At 31.3% G+C, this 20,133-nt stretch overlaps 1 protein-coding gene across 2 annotated transcripts; it reads right to left on the bottom strand.

Moving 5' to 3' along the window:
• Positions 1-2,580: 2,580 nt before the first annotated feature.
• On the bottom strand, positions 2,581-4,486 carry LOC145598378 (homeobox-leucine zipper protein HAT4-like). Of its 2 annotated transcripts, none has more exons than XM_081654721.1 (4): positions 4,046-4,486; positions 3,633-3,949; positions 3,461-3,552; positions 2,581-3,342 (listed from the first exon to the last, which is right to left on the bottom strand). In XM_081654721.1, the coding sequence occupies exons 1-4, from the start codon at positions 4,368-4,370 to the stop codon at positions 2,967-2,969; spliced, it is 1,110 nt and encodes a 369-aa protein (XP_081510847.1). In that variant the 5' UTR covers positions 4,371-4,486; the 3' UTR covers positions 2,581-2,966. The 2 variants fall into 2 exon arrangements, with proteins under 2 accessions (XP_081510847.1, XP_081510848.1); XM_081654722.1 differs by having other exon boundaries at positions 3,461-3,540; positions 4,046-4,485.
• Positions 4,487-20,133: the final 15,647 nt, after the last annotated feature.

The raw sequence follows: 20,133 nt of genomic DNA, 5'->3' as shown, positions 1-20,133 counted from the left end.
ACACACGTGTAAATGTGTGATATTCAAATATTCTCGTTATATTCGTTTCAAAATCTTCTAACATATCATTTTCTTTACAAAAAATGATATAAAAACATAAATACAAGTAGTATAATACGTGTATAAAGACACTTAAAAACAAAGGTAAATAGCAAAGAAATGTTACAAGGAGTACTCGTACAAGATATCTGGGAAAAAAAAAAAAAAAATGAATTGAGGCTATTTAAAAAAGGGAAAATTGGAAACCCATTGAATCACAACTCCTAAATAAGAATATTCCAATCGAAGTTATGGATATGGATGTTTTAGCTAAGAAAAGGTGACATTCTTAGTTAATGATGACATGTTAGGCTACAAAGTAGACATTTCACTCTTTGAAAACCTATTTTAAAGTGAGGTCTGCTTTGAGTTGCCGGTGGCAATTGTCCAATTACAAGCAAGCATTATACCAATCATTCATTTAATTAATTTTCTCTATTTTTTAGTTTTACTCTCAATCAATCAATTATCAATAGAAACACAATCATATTTAATCATCAAAGATGTTTAAATCCAAGTATTTTACAAAGAAAAGACTAAAATTTAAAATTGTAAGGGAGCTAACCCGTAGCAAAGTTAACCATGTATACCCTTTCACCAAGGGATAGAACATTCTACTGATCTTTAGTTCTTTAGCAATTATATCTTAATACACGTACACCCTATAACACTTGGTATATAACAACAATTTAGGTGGAAAACTCTATGAAAACATTCTAGTGATCTTTAGCAATTATATCTTGATTTTTCCATATATTTACATCTATTAAGGAAGGCTATATAGAACAAGTTTTTCAATACAAGTATAACAATACAAGTCATAAGTTGATCGAAAAGATACGTAAACAAAGAAATATCCAATTCAGAGTTTGATCTGACTTTGACGTGCTTGCCTTAGCTTGCAATTAACTAATCCGTCTTTTCCAATTGTATTGGGAATTATTAACCCTAGCTACTACTCATAAATCATAATAGTGAAATTTGCCTTCTCACCCATTTTGCCCATTGATTTTGCTGGTTTGGTGGTGATTTACTAAATTAGTACTCTTTATACAAAAATTGATTGATCTCAAAAGCGGAGTGGCAGTTGAGAAAACTAAAGAGTGGCGTTTAACTATCCAACTAATCTCTTTTTATACAAGAATTTGTTTTATACCAAAATTAAACATACTTTTTGTACAAGTAAATTTTTATTCCTAGCAAGTAAAATGAACAACTCTGTGTAGAAAGGAATGAACGAGTGGTATGTTTTTTCCCCAACTTTTATGTAAGAAGTTTGACTAGGATTGACAAACTTGAAATGTAAACCGATCCTCCAATGATCAAATAATTTTTAAAAGACAAATATAGTTGTACATATTTTGAATAAAAAAGTAATTATTAAGGAACTGTTCTCATTGACTGAACTGAACTGAACTGAACTCAGCTGAACTGAACTGAACTGAAATGAAATGAACATTTTATAAGAGAAGAAAATTAAGAGCTGAACTGAACTGAACTGAACTCAGCTGAATTGAACTGAACTGAATTTAAACGTAAGAGAACAGGCCTTAAATGAAGTAAAAGGGTGATTATGTAATATCATCTTAAGCTGCATTGTTTTTGCAGACTAGGGAACAAATTAGCAAAGATTGCTTCCTTAACACAATTTGCTTGCTACGAGTACTTTTCTTTGACAAACTTGAAAAGTAAACCGATCCTCAATGATAAAAAATTTTCACCTTTCAATTCCATATTCAAATAAGTCTCATGTAAAAATTTGACTAACCATGTTATAGTTTGAATCAAAATATTTAAACATTACAATGAAAACGTGACGACTAAATCTAGCCTTAATTTACTATTTCACACTACTTATTTCGGTACTCCCTCCGTCCCTAAATTACATTCCTCCTTTCTATTTTTAGTATTTCAAAATTACATTCCTCCTTTCTATTTTTGGTAAGTTTTTTTTTAGTAAATCAACTCTCTTTTTCTGTTTTATATTTAATGTTTTCTCACTCATCCTTTCAAAATCTCACTCATGATCCTTGTGCCAAATTACAATGAATTTGATTGGTTAAACAATTTCAATTAGGAGCATGTGATTGGTCCTTTTTTTTTTTGCAAAGGATTGATGACATGTCATGAGTAATAACTATTCTATATTTGTATTTCCCATTGCATTATCTAATTATTGTTATTTGTCTTATTCTTTCCTCCTTAATTCCCGTGTAAATTTCCAAAGAGGAATGTAATTTAAGGACGGAGGGAGTACTTAAAAATATACTAGTAGAGTATAGAGTAATTTCGTTCTTAATTTGCATGTAGCTTTAACTTGAATTGAAGAAGAAATTTCTCCATATCACGCTATACTCATTTATTCGCATAAAAAAAACGCTATACTCATTTATAGTAGCAATAATTAAGGCCCCGATTAATAATCACAAGTTAAGGAGTAAATGATTGGGTCATGCAAGAGAAAATGCAGGAAAGAAGAGTCAAAAACAAGATTGCCACAAATATGGGAGAATTGTATGCTAATGAATAATGATCCAACTATATAATAATATAATGAAATTTAATTAATTAGATAGATAATTTACAACTAAACATACTTCTCTACTTCTCATACCTTTTTCCTGAATCTAGGGAGCCAAATCAGCACTATTTTTTGTAATTAAACAAAAAGAAGAAAAACTAAACAACATTCACTAAAAGAGGATGATTTTTTTTTTTTTTTTTTGTTGGTTTGATCTAATTTTGAGTGATGGGTCAATAAAAACCAAAACATATTAAAGACCACATCAAAATCATCATATTAATCCTAACAAATCAAAATATTACATGACTAATTTTTATATCATCACATAACATCTCTCTTTTTTTTTTTTTCATCCTCTAGATCTCATGACCAAAACTTGTCAAAATGACAAAAACACCCTTGATCACGACCGAGGCCGAAGCGCCTCAAAGGATCGGATCGGGACCGGGGAAGCAACCGCCCACGGGTTAACAGGCATGGGTCGATGGTGGGCCGTGTGATTGGGCCTGGAATCAGGGATAGCAGTAGAAGAAGGTTGTTGTTGTGGTGGCTGAGTAGCAGGCGATGATGAGGTGGCAGAAGGTGGGACCGCCACACGCTCACATGAAGGGCACATGGTGAGGGTGGTTGGTGGGGTCATTTGCATGTAAAATTGTGGGGACAATTTTAACGCTCTTAGTTCTTGCACTTCCTTTTGCAGCCTCCTGTTTTCTTCTGTTAGTTGCTCACAACACCGCTTCAAGAACTCACAATCTACTTCCGTTTGCTTCAACTTTGTCCTGTAAAAAAAAATCAAAGGATAATAAAACCGTTAATACCATCACTCGTAAGGGTAAAACCGGAATCAATCAATTAATTTATAAAATGTTAGAAACGCCATTGGTTATGGTTATGTACCTTGCTCGACGGTTCTGGAACCAGACCTCGACTTGGCGTGGCCTAAGGCCGAGACGTTTTGCCAGAGCCAGCTTTTGCTTCTGTAGAGAAAGCTAAAACCATGTGAGTGAAAAGACTAAAATACCCTTATTACATGAAAAGACAAATAAATAGGTGTATATCAAATACGTACGGGATTGAGGGTGTTGTGTTCTTTGAAGCTTTCTTCAAGGATAGCGGATTGATCTTTGGTTAACCGGAGTTTCTTTCTAGAATTTTCACCGCCGTCTTCGTCGTCGCTTAATCCGCGAGACGAAGCTCTTTCGACCTCGATATCGTCACCGGCGCCGGCGGTTGTCATGGAGTCTCTCTCGCCGGAGCTCCGTTTACCGCTTACGGTTGAAACGGTGCTGTTTGGGGATGAAACTCCGGCGTCTTCCTCGTCGCCGCCGGCGGGTCTGTTTACGTCGATGCCTCGGAGAAATGACCGGCTTGAGTCTGAGTTCCGATCTGAAAAAAAACCGAATACAAACCGGATTAATATCCAGAAAAACCGGAATAAATTAAAAATGAAAATAGTTAGAGAGAAAGTAGATCTGAACTAACCGGAAGAAGGTGGGAAGGAGTCGGTGCTACGGTTCCATGGAAGCTTCTGGAGAAGAGGAGAAGGTGAAGCGGTGGAAGAAGCTAAGGAAGGCGTCATCATGAGATTGAGCTGAAGCGGGGTGGCGTTAGACGACGTCGTTTGAGGTTGTGGTTGAGGTTGATGATGATGAAAATTACGATTATTATTATTATTCATGAAAAACCCAAGATTATTATGATTAAGATTATTGTTTCCACTAGTACTAGTAGTGTTGTTGGAGTTAGGATTAGAGGATGATCCTAAACATAAGCTTAAACCCAAATCTTCTTTACCAGCTACCATCATGTTGATGTTGTTGTATGAACCCAGAAAGTTGAAGATTGTAGAGAGAGAAAATAAGGTAGTGAGAGGAGAGAGAAAGTGTTTTGGAAAAAGGGGAGATGGAGAGGATATGGAAAAGAAGAGGAAAGGGGGATTATATAGAAAGAAAGAAAGAGGTGGAGAGGGAGGGAGGGAGGGAGGGAGGGATGTAAGTGTAACAGTTCAATCATGACATGTTGTCAGTGTGGAGAGAGAAAGTATGAGAGAGAAATAAAAAATTTAATGAGAGGGGATGCACTAGTCGTCGTTTCTCTCTCCTTTTTTTTGAACAATCATTTTTTTATTTTTTTATTAAAAAGATACAGTAATTAACTGTTGGGTGTTGTTATTGGGTAGTAAAATCTGGGAATTTACTGTATCAAAAGAAGGTGTCTTGTTTGTGTCTTGGACTACTCACTTGCCTTTATTAGGACTATTTTCTCAACCTGCACAATATTTTCCCAAGGATTTTGTAGGACATATATCATTCAATTTACAATTTTTTTTTTTTTACTGATTTTGGTTTTTATTTTTTCAAGGTAATAGAACTGCATGATTAGTGTGTGACTGACCATGTCATGTGACTGCTTGTAAAAAACAAAATACGGAGTAGATTTTATTTATACACTGATTGAATAATCTCTATATCATACCCCCTCCGTCCCCTTTTGATAGTCTCTTATGGACAAATTTTAGTCCCAATGTTCACCTCATTTGCTTTTTCCAACAATTATTAATATTAATTTTTTACCAAAATTTTCTCCAATTTGCAACAATACTTGGGCAAATTTAAATTTCCCATGTACATTTTGTTTTCCCATGTACTTTTATTACTTTCTTTATCTACTTTTTTGCATACATACTCAATGTCAATTTACTTTTCAATGTACTTTTTCTATTCTTATTTGTGTTTATTAATTCCCGTGAAAAATGCCCATAAGGAACTATCAAAAGGGGACGGAGGGAGTATTGACTAAATAGTCTCTACAACATTGATCGAGTAACCCATATAACAAATCACTAAAAGTAATCTCCATAATGGGTAGTCATGTGAAATGTCTAGCAATATACTTCCTCCGTTTTCTTTTACTTGCAACACACCTTTTAAGCACGCAGTTTTAGGAGATGATTAGTAAGGGTAAACAAGCGATTTTATCAATATAATTTTTACACAAAAATTAGAATAGAGTTAAGTATCATTTGTAAAAATCATAATGAAAAATTTGTCCGTTTACATTACATAAACCCAACCTCAAAACACGTGCCACAAGGCTGTGTTGCAAGTAAAAGAAAACGGAGGAAGTATAAGAATTTGTATAAGTAAAAGGCTCTATTTATCAATTTTCTAATTAAAATTATGACTTACACGTATTATAAATTGAACAATGTAACAAAATTTTCAAAAAAAAAAAAAAAAAAAAAAAAAAAAAAAAAAAAAAAAAGTAAAAGTAAAATAAGAAGAGTTAGATGGGATTTGACTAAAAATAATTAAGAAAGAAACAATGCGAGAATAATGCATCCTTTAATGATCTCTGAAAAGGAGGAGGAAAAAAGGGTTAGTAAATTTGATCTTTATGAATGGACTTTATCTCATAATCTTGGTTTTGCTTTGCCAAATTGCATGCGTATGGGTCCTCTGCTGACCGTTGACTGTGAAGGGTAGAAGGTAAGTGATATTAAAAAAATTAAAAAAAAAAAGGTTAGGAGAGAGAAAATTAAGATGATTGGTTTCCTTTCAGGTGTTTGAAAATGCAATTTATGTGTTTTCTTTATTTAGAGTTCCAATTCAACCCCCTCTACTTTTTATGGCACCCTTTACCTAAACTTTTACCCTTTTTTATTTACTCATTTCCCATCTTAAAAACCACCAATTTTTCCAAAAAGTAAAAATAAAGTGTTATTCTAGCAAACAAAATGCATTAAATTTAACATTTTAGTACTTCCCTTGTTAATGAAGCTAAGAATTTTTTTTACTTTACTTTATCTATTTTAGGGTACATACCTAATTATTAATCACACACTTCTTTAATTAATTTTAAGGAATAATGGGGGGTAAAAAGGAGTTATTACCATTTACCATGGTAATAATAAATACCTATGACTCTACTCCTATTGATGAGTGAAACGTGAACAAACGTGAAAGCATTTAGAATTGAATTAAAGGCTAAGAATTTAATTTATTCATTTTTTTCACCTCACGAGGTAGAGATTTTCACATTATGGTAGAACCCCAATTAATTGAATTTCTTTGTAGTAGTTACAACTCATTCAATTCATGCACAAACCACATGAAGTTACAACTCCTTGTTATTTGTTTATTGTGAGTTTTTAATGTGGTATCTTTATTGCATTTTATTTTAAGTAATGTTACACGCTTGCACCTAATATTTTATATTTATTTTGGTCAATCCTCAATATCATAATTGTTTCAAGTTATTTTGGTCAATTATCTATAAATAGGGTCTATGTATAGTGGATTAGAGGAGAGTATTTTGGTCAATCCATTTAAGCTACTTGTATTTATTTTTCTAATTTAATTTTTGAAGTACAATTTTAAATTGAAGATTTACTGTCCTTTTTCAACTTTGTATATTTAGTTTTTTAATAAAATATAAAGAAGGAAAAAAAAAAAAAAAAAAAAAAAAAAAAAAAAAACTTAAGAGTTAACATCAAATTATGAATAATATAGAGTATTAAAATAGCACCATAAATCGATTGCAATCTCTATCATCTAAACACAGTTAAGCTACTGTACCAATTTTTAATCACACGTTTCACTTTATTGAGGATGAAGTTAAGGTTTCACATAACACTAGTCACACTAATTCAATCATTATCTGGTGTCATTTAAAAACAAGTAATTTAAGTATCGAGCAAGGGTATTTAGAGCACAAGAAATATTGTAATAAAATCACATGATAAAGTTTTTAAACTACCAAATTAAAGCTCCCGTATTGTTTACTTGTATGACATAAACTTGGAGTCGTTGCTTTTCGTACCATTTTTGGCTAAAATTAGTTGTAACACTTATTATCAAATTAAAAACTCAACTTCAAGTTAGAAGATTGATAATTAGAAATCGTATTCAAGCTCTTATTTTAAATTAGTGTTCCAAAATTGTGATCACTATACGTGACTTTCTCACCATTAGTCTTGCAATCATCAATAAAACTGAAATTTGTTTCTCAAAATAATCTAAAAGCATTAATTTAGAGACAAAGAGACAGTAAAAAAGCCCACTTTCCCCAATAACCGGTACAACCCTACCAAAAAAATAAAGCAATGAAGTGAGAATGCACCATAAAAGAAAGTTAAAAATGACACAAAAATAGGTTCAAAACTTCAACGTATGTACAATAAAATTAGGTAATCTTGCATAAAAATATGTAAAATTTAAAGGGGAAAAATCGAGGACAAAAAAAAAAAAAAAAAAAAAAAGAGAGCAACAAATTAACCAACAGCAGAAAACAGCATCATATCACACACACACATCCCTCATCATTCATTCATTAATTACTTTTATCAGACCCCACCATCAGATAGACATGACCCATCAAAAAAGTCCTTACATTAATCATCACCCGTTGATTTCCAAAGTCTTACCTTACTTTAAATCAACGGCTCTGATCTTCTTTGAACTCAACCCCCTATCATTGAACAAACCAATAATCCTAACCTAACCAAACCAAACCAAAACTTAGGGTTAATATTTGTTACTCCTACTTACAAAAAAATTAAAAAAAAATAAAAAGAAAAGAAAAAGTAGAAGACATTGACAAGCATCAAATCATGAGCAGATTGGATGGCCATGATTGGGGAGAAACAATAGAGATGAAAACCTAATCATATTGTTTCCATCACACTTGGTCCCACCTTTTTATTACTCCCCCATCTTCCTAAAATTGATTACTGTACCTTCATTATTTCATTGTATGGGTTTAGTAACTTTTTCCTTATTACACTCCCTTTCGTTATGATTTTGGTAATCATATGTTTTTTTGTGGGTAGTATACTGGTATATATATGTATATACTACTACCTCCGTTACAGGTTATGTGCAACGATTAGACACTTTCCCTCTCTACTTTATGCCAAATCGTTGTACATAACCTATAACGGAGGTAGTACATGACTTTTTTTGAATGCAAGGTTATTACTTTTAGAACTATTTTTGTGGATCTATATATAAAGAGCTAATAGCGTTTTAAAGTATATCTCCGTATGTTTACCTAAGTTGTATTCCTGATTAAAACAAAATAATAAGAAAAAAAAACCTTATTTTATGAAATATTATTAAATTAATATATAAAAAAAAAAGAGTACTTTAAAAATAAATAAATAAAGAAAGAAAGGGAGCAGGGGGGTATGAGCACGACTGCACGAGGGGTGTAGATCTCCCCGACAAAGGAGTCGCTTTCTTAACCCTTTCCCTCTTATAATGTCTTTCTTTGGTCAGATACATCTTTTTTGCTTTTTCACCAATATTTTTTTTTTTAATTTCTATTTTTAAGGATTGGCGCGTGGAGACACCTTCTTAAAAAAGATGAAAAAATAGCTTAGGATTCTGATTCTCTTATGAAATAGGAGCGTGAGAGTCACGCATTTGCAATGAAGGTGAAGAGAAGAGAAGATAAAAAGGAGGTGGGTCCTACAAATAATAGCGCAGTGGATTAAACAGGGGAAATGTCCAAAGAGAATCGAGTTGGGTCATAAGAATGCCATGATTGCATATGGAGGGTGGTGCCTATTTCTGCATACTACAGCCTTGCAATTATGAGCTTTGTATACCAAGCTTTTTTATTTATTTTTTTTAAAAAAAAAACAAATGCTTTTTGAATACTTTTTCACTTGAAGGTTGCTACTTTTTAGATTAAAGATTCGTTCTCTTCGGCTTAATTTCAGTTTAGTTTAGGGCTTATTTTCATTGACTGGAATGAGCTGAACTGGACTGAAATGATTATTTTATAAGAGATGAAAATTAGGAACTGAAATGACTTGAATTGAACTTATTAGAGCTGAATTGAACTAACTTGAACTGAAAATAATCATATGAGAACCTTAGTTTAGTTCAGTTCCCAATATTCTTCTCTTACAAACAACTCATTTCAGCTCTATTCAGTTTAGTTCCAATCAATTTAATTCGGTTCAGTTCAGTTCAGCAAATCAGGACAGGCCCTAATGTGTTAGGAAATTTGTAAAAATTTAACAATATCTCATTAAATTTAGTACTTCGAGTATTCTTATTTGACAGTGAACTACTAGTTGTTGATCTTTGATCATTTAAATTTGGAGTTAGTTCTTTTGAGCTACTCTGTTGCGCTGAATCAATCTGCTATGTTGTGCTCTGCTCTATTGAAATTTACTGTGCTTATCCAGAAACTCAAAAGAACGTGGCCAAATTTCCTAATGATATAATACGTGAATCAAACGTCGACTAATTAATCAATTTTCGGTTGGATATTCTTTTTAAACCATTATGTATATAGTTTCATTGATAGTGCTAAATGACAAACCCTTTATTTCTTTGTCCAACCTTGCTTGTATTTGTTGACTTCTAGACATTTTAATTATTAATGATTTAGAATTTAACCAATGACTAAATAAATTTCCAAGATTTTCTTTTATTAAATGATAATGGATTTGCTAATAACTATAAAGGACAATTAAGAAATTGATAGCCCAATCCATATCTAGGAATAATTAGGATATTTTTAGAAAAAATATTTAATTGTGCTAAAATTAGATGTAATTAAAGCCCATACATGCATGAATAATTATAATTTATTGTATTGTAGAAAATTTATACATAGACACGACAAATTATAAAGTCACAGTACAGTACGTGTCGTGTAGAGCCAGTTCATCAATAGATAAACACGTTATATGTCTTAAACACAGTGTATTGTGATATTTAAACATAGGAATAAAAACAAGGGGCAAGAATTGATTATGATGATACCAAAAATAGGAAGAGAAAAATGAATGAAAAGAGAGGATAATTGGAGGAAAAATGTCGGGGGTAGTTAGTTGAATAGGGAAAAGACCCAAAGTCATGAAAACAATAAATGAGGGGGCCGGGTGGACCCGAAGGGGAGATGGGTTTGGGACATGGGCGGGTGGGAGTTCACGTGGGCGTGAGAGTGATGAGGGGTCATTTGTGAAAATGAAGTTTAAGATGAATGGAGGTATTTTGAAGAATAAGACAGAATTAAATACATTTATCACTATTACTCCCTCCGTTTCCAAATGATAGTCCCTTATGACATATTTTTAGTCCCAAATTGATGGTCCCATTTGCTTTTTTCAAGTACCATTAATATCAATTTTTTTATCAAAATTTCTTCCAATTACAACAATATTTGTGCAAATTTAACTTTCCCATGTAAATTTTGTTTTTCAATGTACTTTTATTACTTTCTCTCTCTACTATTTTACATACCCAATGTAAATTTATATTTTCAATGTAATTTTACTACTTTTATTTAAGTTTCTTAATTCCCGTGATTTTTGCCCATAAGGGACTATCATTTGGGGACGGAGGGAGTATTATTATTGTTATTTATTATATTATGAAAAAACATTTGTTCAAGTGAATATTTAGATGAGGAACTCACGTGGCCCAAAACATGTTGTGCTGGTTGACACGTGGGTGTCATACCACTCTCCTCACCCTTCCCATGCATATGAATATTTTTAGAAAAAAAGAAATTAAAAAGAAAGGAGGAAAGTGGGATCCACGCAAACGGCAAACCCATCCGATCGTGCGTGTTATGTTGTCTCTCTTTGACCCGACACCTATAAGCTTACAATCATTTGACCCCCTCTTTTATTTTTATTTTTATTTTTTTAATTTTTTAATTTCTCTTCATTGTAGTTTTCCTAATTTATTATTTTGGGTGTCGTAATGGAGGATTGTTAATTCCAAAAAAATACTCCCTCCGTTCCTAAATTACATTCCTCCTTTCTATTTTTGGTATTTCAAAATTACATTCTTCCTTTCTATTTTTGGTAAGTTTTTATAGTAAATCAACTCTCTTTTTCTGTTTTATATTTAATGCGTTCTCACTCATCCTTACCTAATCTCACTCATAATCCTTGTGCTAAATTACGATAAATATGATTAGTTAACTTTTTTTAATTAGGAGCATGTGATTGGTCCTTTTTTTTTGCAAAGGATTGATGACTTGTCATGAGTAATAACTAATCTATTTTTGTACTTCCCATTGCATTATCTAATTATTGTTATTTGTCTTATTCTTCCCTCCTTAATTCCCGTGTAAATTTCCAAAAAGGATTGTAATTTAGGGGCGGAGGGAGTAAAGACATAAAAATAAATAAATAAATAAATAAAAAATACGGAGTATCTTGTTAATGGATGCTTCTAGGGCGTTAAATAAACATTATTTTTTAAAGTAATACGACTACTACTTCCGTTAAATATAGTTGTAACTTAAGAGTATTATTTGTGAGATATAAATTATTCCAAAGTTTCAAATTTTTAGTTATCTTATCCAACACCGCGTTTGTTAGCTTTTGCCAAAAAAAAAGAGGAGGATTTTTAATATTGTCTCTCTTTGATTTGTAAGTAGTAGTATGACTGTATGACCCTATTCTTTTAAGTTGTTGTATCTGCTCTGTTTAATATTAATAGTTTGCTCTATTCTTTTTAGGGCCTGTTCACATTTACTTAATTTCAGTTCAGTTCAGCTCTAATTAGTCCAGTTCAGTTCAGCTCCAATCAGTTCATTTCAGCTCAATTCAGTAAATGTGAATAGGCCCTTAACTTATCTAAACTCATAAAGGCTGATATGACAACAAAATGTAAACGCATGCATATATGATTTGGAGTATACTTGTATTTAGTTGGCTCTTCTTAAAACAAATGATATATACCAACTTTATACTCTTTTATGCGGATGGAGTATACTTGTAATGTGTGGAATAATGATATCATTACTACCCTAATATATTCCTTTGATTTAGTTTCATTTTAAGAATATGGTATGTATGGATGGGGTTGCTAAGTTGGTTTCGTTGTAGTTAAAATGGCTAATTAATTAGTTAGTTGGGTGTAAGGACAAAGTAGTCATTGCATGCAAGATAATGAAAGAATTTTAGCAAAGTGGGCAAAAGGGTTCATGCATAAAGCGTGATGCGTATGCGAGTGGTATGATTAATCAACATATTTAGGTCAGACATGAAATGATTGCACCCATCAGTATTTTTGGTTCTCCAAATACCAATCACTTCAACTTTTCATGTAATTGGTTGGTCCCCTCTTTTTTTTTTATTTACTCCTTAATTTCAACCTTCTATTTCATGGGATTCTTTTGAATCTAAACCCCAACACCCATCTTTTAACTTCAATCACTAACATGATTTTATGTTGATTATGATATGAGAACTTTTCTTTTTTTGGAGAAACATTATGATAAGATACAAAACTATTACTCCTACCGTGTATTAGCTAGACATATCAAGTGGATTGTCTTATTATTGTCTCTCATATTATACACCCAATTACTATTTAAAATCATATGCTTATGTGAGAGCAAAGATAATACGTAGTAGAACTAATTTCAATTTGTTGTGTAATTAATGGAAAAAAAAAATTATTATTCACTTGAGGGAATTGATTTTGGTTTTGGCAGACCATAAATTAATGGTGCCACACCTTATGTGAGATCAAAAGTTTTTTTGTATACTCTTCTCACATGAAGGTGTGCCAATATCAATCAAGGGTGTGCCAAAATCAATTTCCTTCACTTGGGCACTTAGATTTGTTCATATTTGAATTCATTATTTGTTATATTGCGATTTAATATTATCAATTTTCTGAAGTCCTTTATGTTTAGTTTTTTTTTTTTTTTTTTTTTTTTTAGAAAAAAAATAATAAAATAAAATTGGTTCATTTCTAGTTCATAGGTCCAATTATATGAGATTTGTCGGCTAATATTACACGATGAATCAATTGTAGTTTTAAAGATTATTAATGAATTACATGATAATAAAGTTATTTTAGGTTTTAAAATAAATATGTAGAATTATTGCGTATTTAATAAGCTACTCCCAAATTAATTATATTAAGCAAACAATAGGCAAGTCTCAGTCGATTTTAGAATCATTGCTAAGGACAACTTTTATCTATTAGATGGAATAGACTTGATAACAATTAGTTGAAAAAGAGGTTGATTAACCCATCACAATAAGTAGATAAATTCCGCATGATGGATTGTTTTTAATGTTTGGATGATATTGTAGTGGGGTGTTTTGCATTTTCTTCCAATCCTAATAGGGGTCTTTTGCGAAGGAAAAGGTGATGTATAAATTGTAAAGACGTAAAACCTATGCATTGTGTTGTGGTAATCAACTATAAATAAGTAGATAAAATACTATCCTGATTTTTTTTGTTTGTCTCATCTTAGCTTGATGCTTTAATTTAACTGTCTTTATTCTTTGACTTACAATAAAATTCATACAAAGTGGTTCCGTAACCCAATTTTGTAGTAGTGGTTCAATTATGATGAAGCATAATATATTTTTTTAAAATACAATTTTTAAGCACTAAGCTTGATGGACTTTTTTCATTTATGTTTCAATAAAAGGTGATCGAGCAAGTTGTTAAATATATACAAGTGTAAAAAGTATTCATCATCTCATTACAATGAAAAAAACTGGTATGATGCTACAGTACCACATAATGTAATTTGAACCAATCAAAACAACTCTATGACGGAGTTGCGTGCACAAATTTGCTTGTCATGCAAATAGCAATGTGTTTTTCATTGGTTGAAAAACGAAAGCATGAAACATACACATTAATATTATCAGTGATTAGTCAAATCATTATTTTTAGGTGACACTTGAAATTCGACACACTAATTGGTCCATTTGTTATGTCATTTGTGGAATGGATAATTATTAATTAGGACTTAAAAGTATTTTGATAACTTATGTCAAAGGATTACCTACTATTTTCGATGGTAAAGTTTTGGGTGAGACGGACTCACGTGAGTCCACTATCATGTTTTTGGTGTTGCGGGCCTTGAGATCGGGTTTAGTTAGCCCGCGTCTTTTTATTGGACTTTTGTTATTGAGCCCAGTCTCACGTGAGTCCGGTCTCACACAAAACCTTTTGATTTTCGTCACCTATTTTAGGGTCACTTAATAATAAATCGTTTTCATACCTCACGACACCACAGGTACACTACACTACGATTACTATTCAAATATCTTTATTTTTTCTTAAATAAAATTCATTTCGTCCTTTAGAAATTTTTTTTGGAACACTAATTTCGTATTTTTACATTAATATAACATTAAATTTTGGTCCAATAAATGTAGCCCATTTATTCTAGTCCATATAAATTTAGACAAGTGTATATTTTCCAAATCATTGCATATGTACTACAAAGTATACAACTTGCTATCAAGTTTTAACCAACCCTAATACTATTGCAATTTCGGATATGATGAAAATTGGAAAATGTACGACCATGTAGATTATAGACTTAATTAATGATTTGAGCTCATAAAGAATAGTGAATAATTTCATTTATAATTACAGCCCCATATTTTTTATCATATTGTAATTTACACTTTCTATTTTTATCTTTTATCCCTTTAATTGTTGATTTTTTTTTTTTCAATTTAATTTAGGCTTTAATGCATGTAGGTATAATAAAATAACATTTGGAAATTGTTGAATGTACACCTTATAAATAAGTTTAGCTACACAACTTTACTTGTATTTAATACACTTTGTAATATAAATTCTGCATAAACTATAACTTGAAAAAATAAATACTCGATTGTCCTTGAATCTTGATTGAATGTCTATCTTTTGTGGTAATCTATAATGGCAAAAACTAATACTCATAATAAGCAGCTCATAATCATGCTTTAAATTAGCAATATAATTTCAGGTGACATGTCACTATGTCCCTTAGCTTGAAAATTTAATTGAAGTGATTAGAACAATATCGTGGTTAGCAGCTTGTTAATTGATTATATGTAGTCCAAGAAAAAGTCAATTAGCTGATTAATTATCATAGAATAAATATACGATTCTTTCATATTATCAAGCCTAATTTAAGCTTAATTAGAAAACCAATAACAATAATGTCTAGTAATATATATATATATTTAGTACTTTGATTAATTATTGTCTGCCCCATCGATTTGAATAATGCCAAGCGCAATATCAATCTCAATTTTGTAATCACGTAAACAAAGCCGGCTCAAAACCTTTGAGCATGTACATTTTATTTTATTATATTATGACAATTAGATTAACTATATTTTAAAACTCAATATTTAGATTAATACAGTCTAATTAGGGACAGCATCAATTTGGTCTTAAGGCTTTCCACCCTAGTAGGCCATGTTATGTTGGTGCAATATCACGTTGGCACTTGATGACTTTAGATTATCATAATTATAATTAAGATACTATATATTGCATACTTGATGTTTTACAACTTTCAAGATTTAGCCATAATTTAGGCAAGGAAATCCTCTATGTAGTCAAATAATTTTAATTTATATTATGAAGCCACCTTTTATGGACATATAGAGAGCTTGTTTTGAGGGAATCATTAATCAATAAAGTTGTATGTCTAAAGCCAAGCTATGGTATTATTATTAATAATCCAACTTGTTTAAGCTATCAAACTATCACATGGTGATTATGTGGCAAATCATATAATCGTTGTGTACGAGAATATAATTGCATTGTCGTTGGCCCATCTTAATTATATACTTATTCTAATTTGAAAAAAATATCTTATTGCTCAAATTTGATTCTATGTACATTGATGAACAATTGACTATCTATTATTAATCTAACACAACCAATTCTCAAGTTGGAGGACAAATCATGCATGGCATAATTCTTCCTAAATGACGTGACTAAAAATTATAATAAAATCTTGTTGAATTTGTTTTGAGTGTTGGAATCGTATTATGTAACTTTAACATACACTTATTTAACAATCTTGTAAATTATCCCATACAAAGCATTTTTATAATCGAGAAGGTTATAATTATATCGTGGACAAACTTTTTGAGAAGACTTTGTTTGTATAATGTTCTCAAATCTAAACTCACCTCTCCCATACTGATGAAACCAAGAAATTGAAGTTGCTTGCAATAGTTGGGCTAGCTAACAATATTATGTTTTCTTGAAGTTTCAATTAATACGGAGAGTGTTCCATTTACCTCGCTACTTTATAACTTCTTCTTGCCAAAATCGCAGAAACCATTAAAATCATATGGTTGCTCAAACATCCTTTTTATGCTGGATCAATAACCCTAACCGATCACTATAATCCATTGACTCAATAATTCATGATTTTTTTTTTTTTTTTTTTTTTGCATCAATAGATATAAGAAATTCTATATAACTATCAACATTTATTGTTTTTTTTTACATGACTAGGTTGAAGAAAGTAAATTGAATGCAAATACAAATACACAATGCAAATAGAAAAAAAAAATGTCTATTTTAGGTGACAAGTGAAAAATGAAGATAAAAAAGTGGGTCCATAAGCATTAAGAGTTGGACAATGATTCAAAGTAAGGCAATGATAATTGGCAAGTGAAGCATGGGGGAAATAACGATGATAAACCAATTATTAATTTTAATAATAATAGTACTTGTACTAGTACTGTAGTAGTAGTGAGAGAGTAGAAAAATTAGTAGTGAAGCAAGGAGCAGGGGGCCGACAAGATGTTGGGTGATGATTGAGTGTCCCCACGAGTGCGTGCTAGCTGTCCCACGTGTTCCCTTTCACATTTTCTTTTAAATTTAATTCCCAATTATTAGAATTACGAGTACATCCCTATTTCACGACAAATTTAATCCCCACCAATCATCATCTTTTATGGGCCCCACTCTTTTCTCTCTCCTCCTGGGGCCGTACGAGGCTCACTTCCCATGTGATTTGCACGTGAACGAGGCCCCTCCCACAACATCCCCTCCTTCTTTTCGATGTAACCCTACGCCTTTTGTCAACTTGTGTTATTATTCAATTTCTATTTTTGAAATTACTATATTACCCTTCTATTTTTCTTTTATTTAAATAGGGTCTAATGTCTTGTTCAATCAATCATAATGGGATGATAGAGTAATTATTATGGACACACACCCAACCTCCACCCTATGACCTATTTCTATTTAAGATAGGATTTGTGGGCTCCCTCTTTCTATACGGAGTATACCACTATTTTTCTTCCATTGTTTTTAATTTTTATTTTGACTTTTATTATTATTTATCTGTTTTAATGGTCATGTGCGCGATTAATTATACTATTTATCTGCTTGTAAAATAACAAAGTGAAAAAGATGTAAGCTAATCCTTAGAGTCTCTTTAGAAGAAAGAGATCGTAAATAAGAAGATGAAAGTCTCTACCTTCGTCCACTTCATCTATAAGAGAGATGCTTATATGATATTTGCGTGGTAAAAAAAAATATTCAAACCAAAGCACCTAGGAGATGATGAAACAAGTGATCCAATCTATAACATTTATCGAGTAATCCATGTAATATTAAACAAGTAACCCCTAAGATGGTTGGTCACGCCCTGCGCCCAGTGATATTAGTTTGCCGACGATATTATTATGTGTTGATAAACATGTTTAAGTAAAATGTGTTAATTAAAACAATACAAATCGAGGAAATTTTATTATGTTTGATCTTGTCACACTTGTTTGAATATGTACTATTCATCATATAATTCACACAACTTTTATTGCTATTTACGTGTTGGCCGTCCTATTCTTTTAAGTTGTACTACATAGATAATTTTCAATAATCAACTGATCGATTTGAGTTAACCTAAACTATACGGAGTATTAAACTGAATTGTACATAAAAACTAATTGAAAAAAGAGATCAGAGATTAATGTTTATAGTATTATTTTTCATAGACAAGAGTACATTTGAATTCCTTTTCATTAATAACATAAAATGAGAGTGATTGGACAACTCAAAAAATGGAAGAAGGGGTTTGTCATGTCTTGATCAAAAGAATACTCTTAAATAAAAGTCGAAAGAGAGATATACAAGTGGATATGAATGTGTATGTAGGGCTGTTTGATAGATTTTTTGCATCCTACCAACCTAATAATATTGGCAGGCATAACTGCGGAATATCTGAGCTACATATTCATAATATATACTTGTATTTTATATTATAGTCTGCCTCTGCCTCTGCCTCTGCCTCTGCCTAGGTTTATTTATTTTTATGTTTACACGATTTCTCTGATCAATACCACTCGCAGCTAGCATCATCATCGGATTCTATCTCAATTTTAACATTTTGATTTTTGGAAGTCTTCCCCATGCATCATCGTGCTTTGTCATTCTCATGTCTCTTAAAACAACAATTTAAAGCTTGTTTAGTCATTCAATTCATATATTCGACTACTTTCTATTCACTTGTACTAATCGATCGTCAATTTCAATTATTCCTCGATCATGTTATTCATGTTTATCTTTCTAAATTATTCCAAGAGATTATTCAAGGGCTGAGACGTTATAGATGAAAAGGTTAATTTCATTTTAATAATTCCGAATAGTGCGTACTAGTTTTCCGCTTTTTGTGTCAATCTCTTTACTACAAATAACTGAGGATTACATAACCTTATCATGTATAGACGATTATTTATGAATTACTCGTATATTCCATCCACATTTTTAGCTGTTTATTTTTGACGTTTGACTATATGTGGTCACTTCACTTATTTGACTATTGTTTTCTATTTATACCTAATAGATATTCCAAAATTTCTTTCATCAGTTAGAGTTAAAGTTGCACGTCGATGACAAACGTTCCAAATCATAATTGTACAACGCAAGGAAAAAAAAAAAATAAAAAAACAAAAACAAAGGAATTACTAACCTGTATAAAGTATTACTTCGTACATGATAAACTATTGTTGTAATGAATCCAACTGCACAATTAATTGTTTCTCCTTTTGTTTGCAACTATAAAATATAAAATGTTTGATGTGTGGCTCATCCTAATTCGATGTTTATACTACGTAGCAATTAAACACATCTTTAGAAGTTGCTTTCCCACAAATTTCCCAAAGCATGATACGAGTAATTCGTTAGTTCTTTCACTATTATTATTGCCAAGATTTTGACAACACATGCATTCTGCTACTTAACAACCCAATATATTATTAGACTCTCTATCTAATTATTTGAATATAAATGAATTCACGACCGCAAACGATAAATCTTGGTTATGATTAAAGGTGATTGATTTTTAAGATATTTATTGTATGTGCACCTAAACAATTTCAAATCCAAGGGATATAATCTTCCACGATTCCACCAAATAACTTTGATTTTAAAATGTAATTGAATAAAAGTTTTTTTATCAGATCAGGTATTATTCTTTAATTGTTTTTATGCTCATAAATAATGAAATAGACATTATATTATGAGACGAATAGATCAAGGGTGTACAAATTTCTGGTCACTTAATTTTCCGGGAGAAATCAGAGTATTCATACACTTTCTTTTTTTTTTATTTTTTTTTTATATTTACTACTTTAGAGTCGAAAGAAAAATCTTTTATGGTCATCAGTTTAACAATAACTTAAGGCATGCAAATTAAACTATGGTGAATGCTTTTACGTTATATGAATCACTTCATACTATTTAATTTGTTAGGTAGTTTCTGACATTTCACAATAACTTATTATTACTACTGTCTTGTCTAAGATATAATTAAGT

The sequence above is a fragment of the Chenopodium album genome, chromosome 20, assembly GCF_948465745.1.
Source record: "Chenopodium album chromosome 20, dcCheAlbu1.1, whole genome shotgun sequence".
Lineage (NCBI taxonomy): Eukaryota > Viridiplantae > Streptophyta > Magnoliopsida > Caryophyllales > Amaranthaceae > Chenopodium > Chenopodium album.
Note: the sequence above shows the minus strand (reverse complement) of the source record. Positions and strands in the feature narration are given on the sequence as shown.

Coding starts and splice junctions, on each gene's coding strand:
- LOC145598378 (XM_081654721.1), bottom strand. CDS start 4,370: ATGATGGTAGCTGGTAAAGAAGATTTGGGTTTAAGCTTATGTTTAGGA. Junction 3,950..4,045: donor CTCCTTCCCACCTTCTTCCG/GTTAGTTCAGAT, acceptor GTTTTTTTTCAG/ATCGGAACTCAGACTCAAGC. Junction 3,553..3,632: donor AACACAACACCCTCAATCCC/GTACGTATTTGA, acceptor ACATGGTTTTAG/CTTTCTCTACAGAAGCAAAA.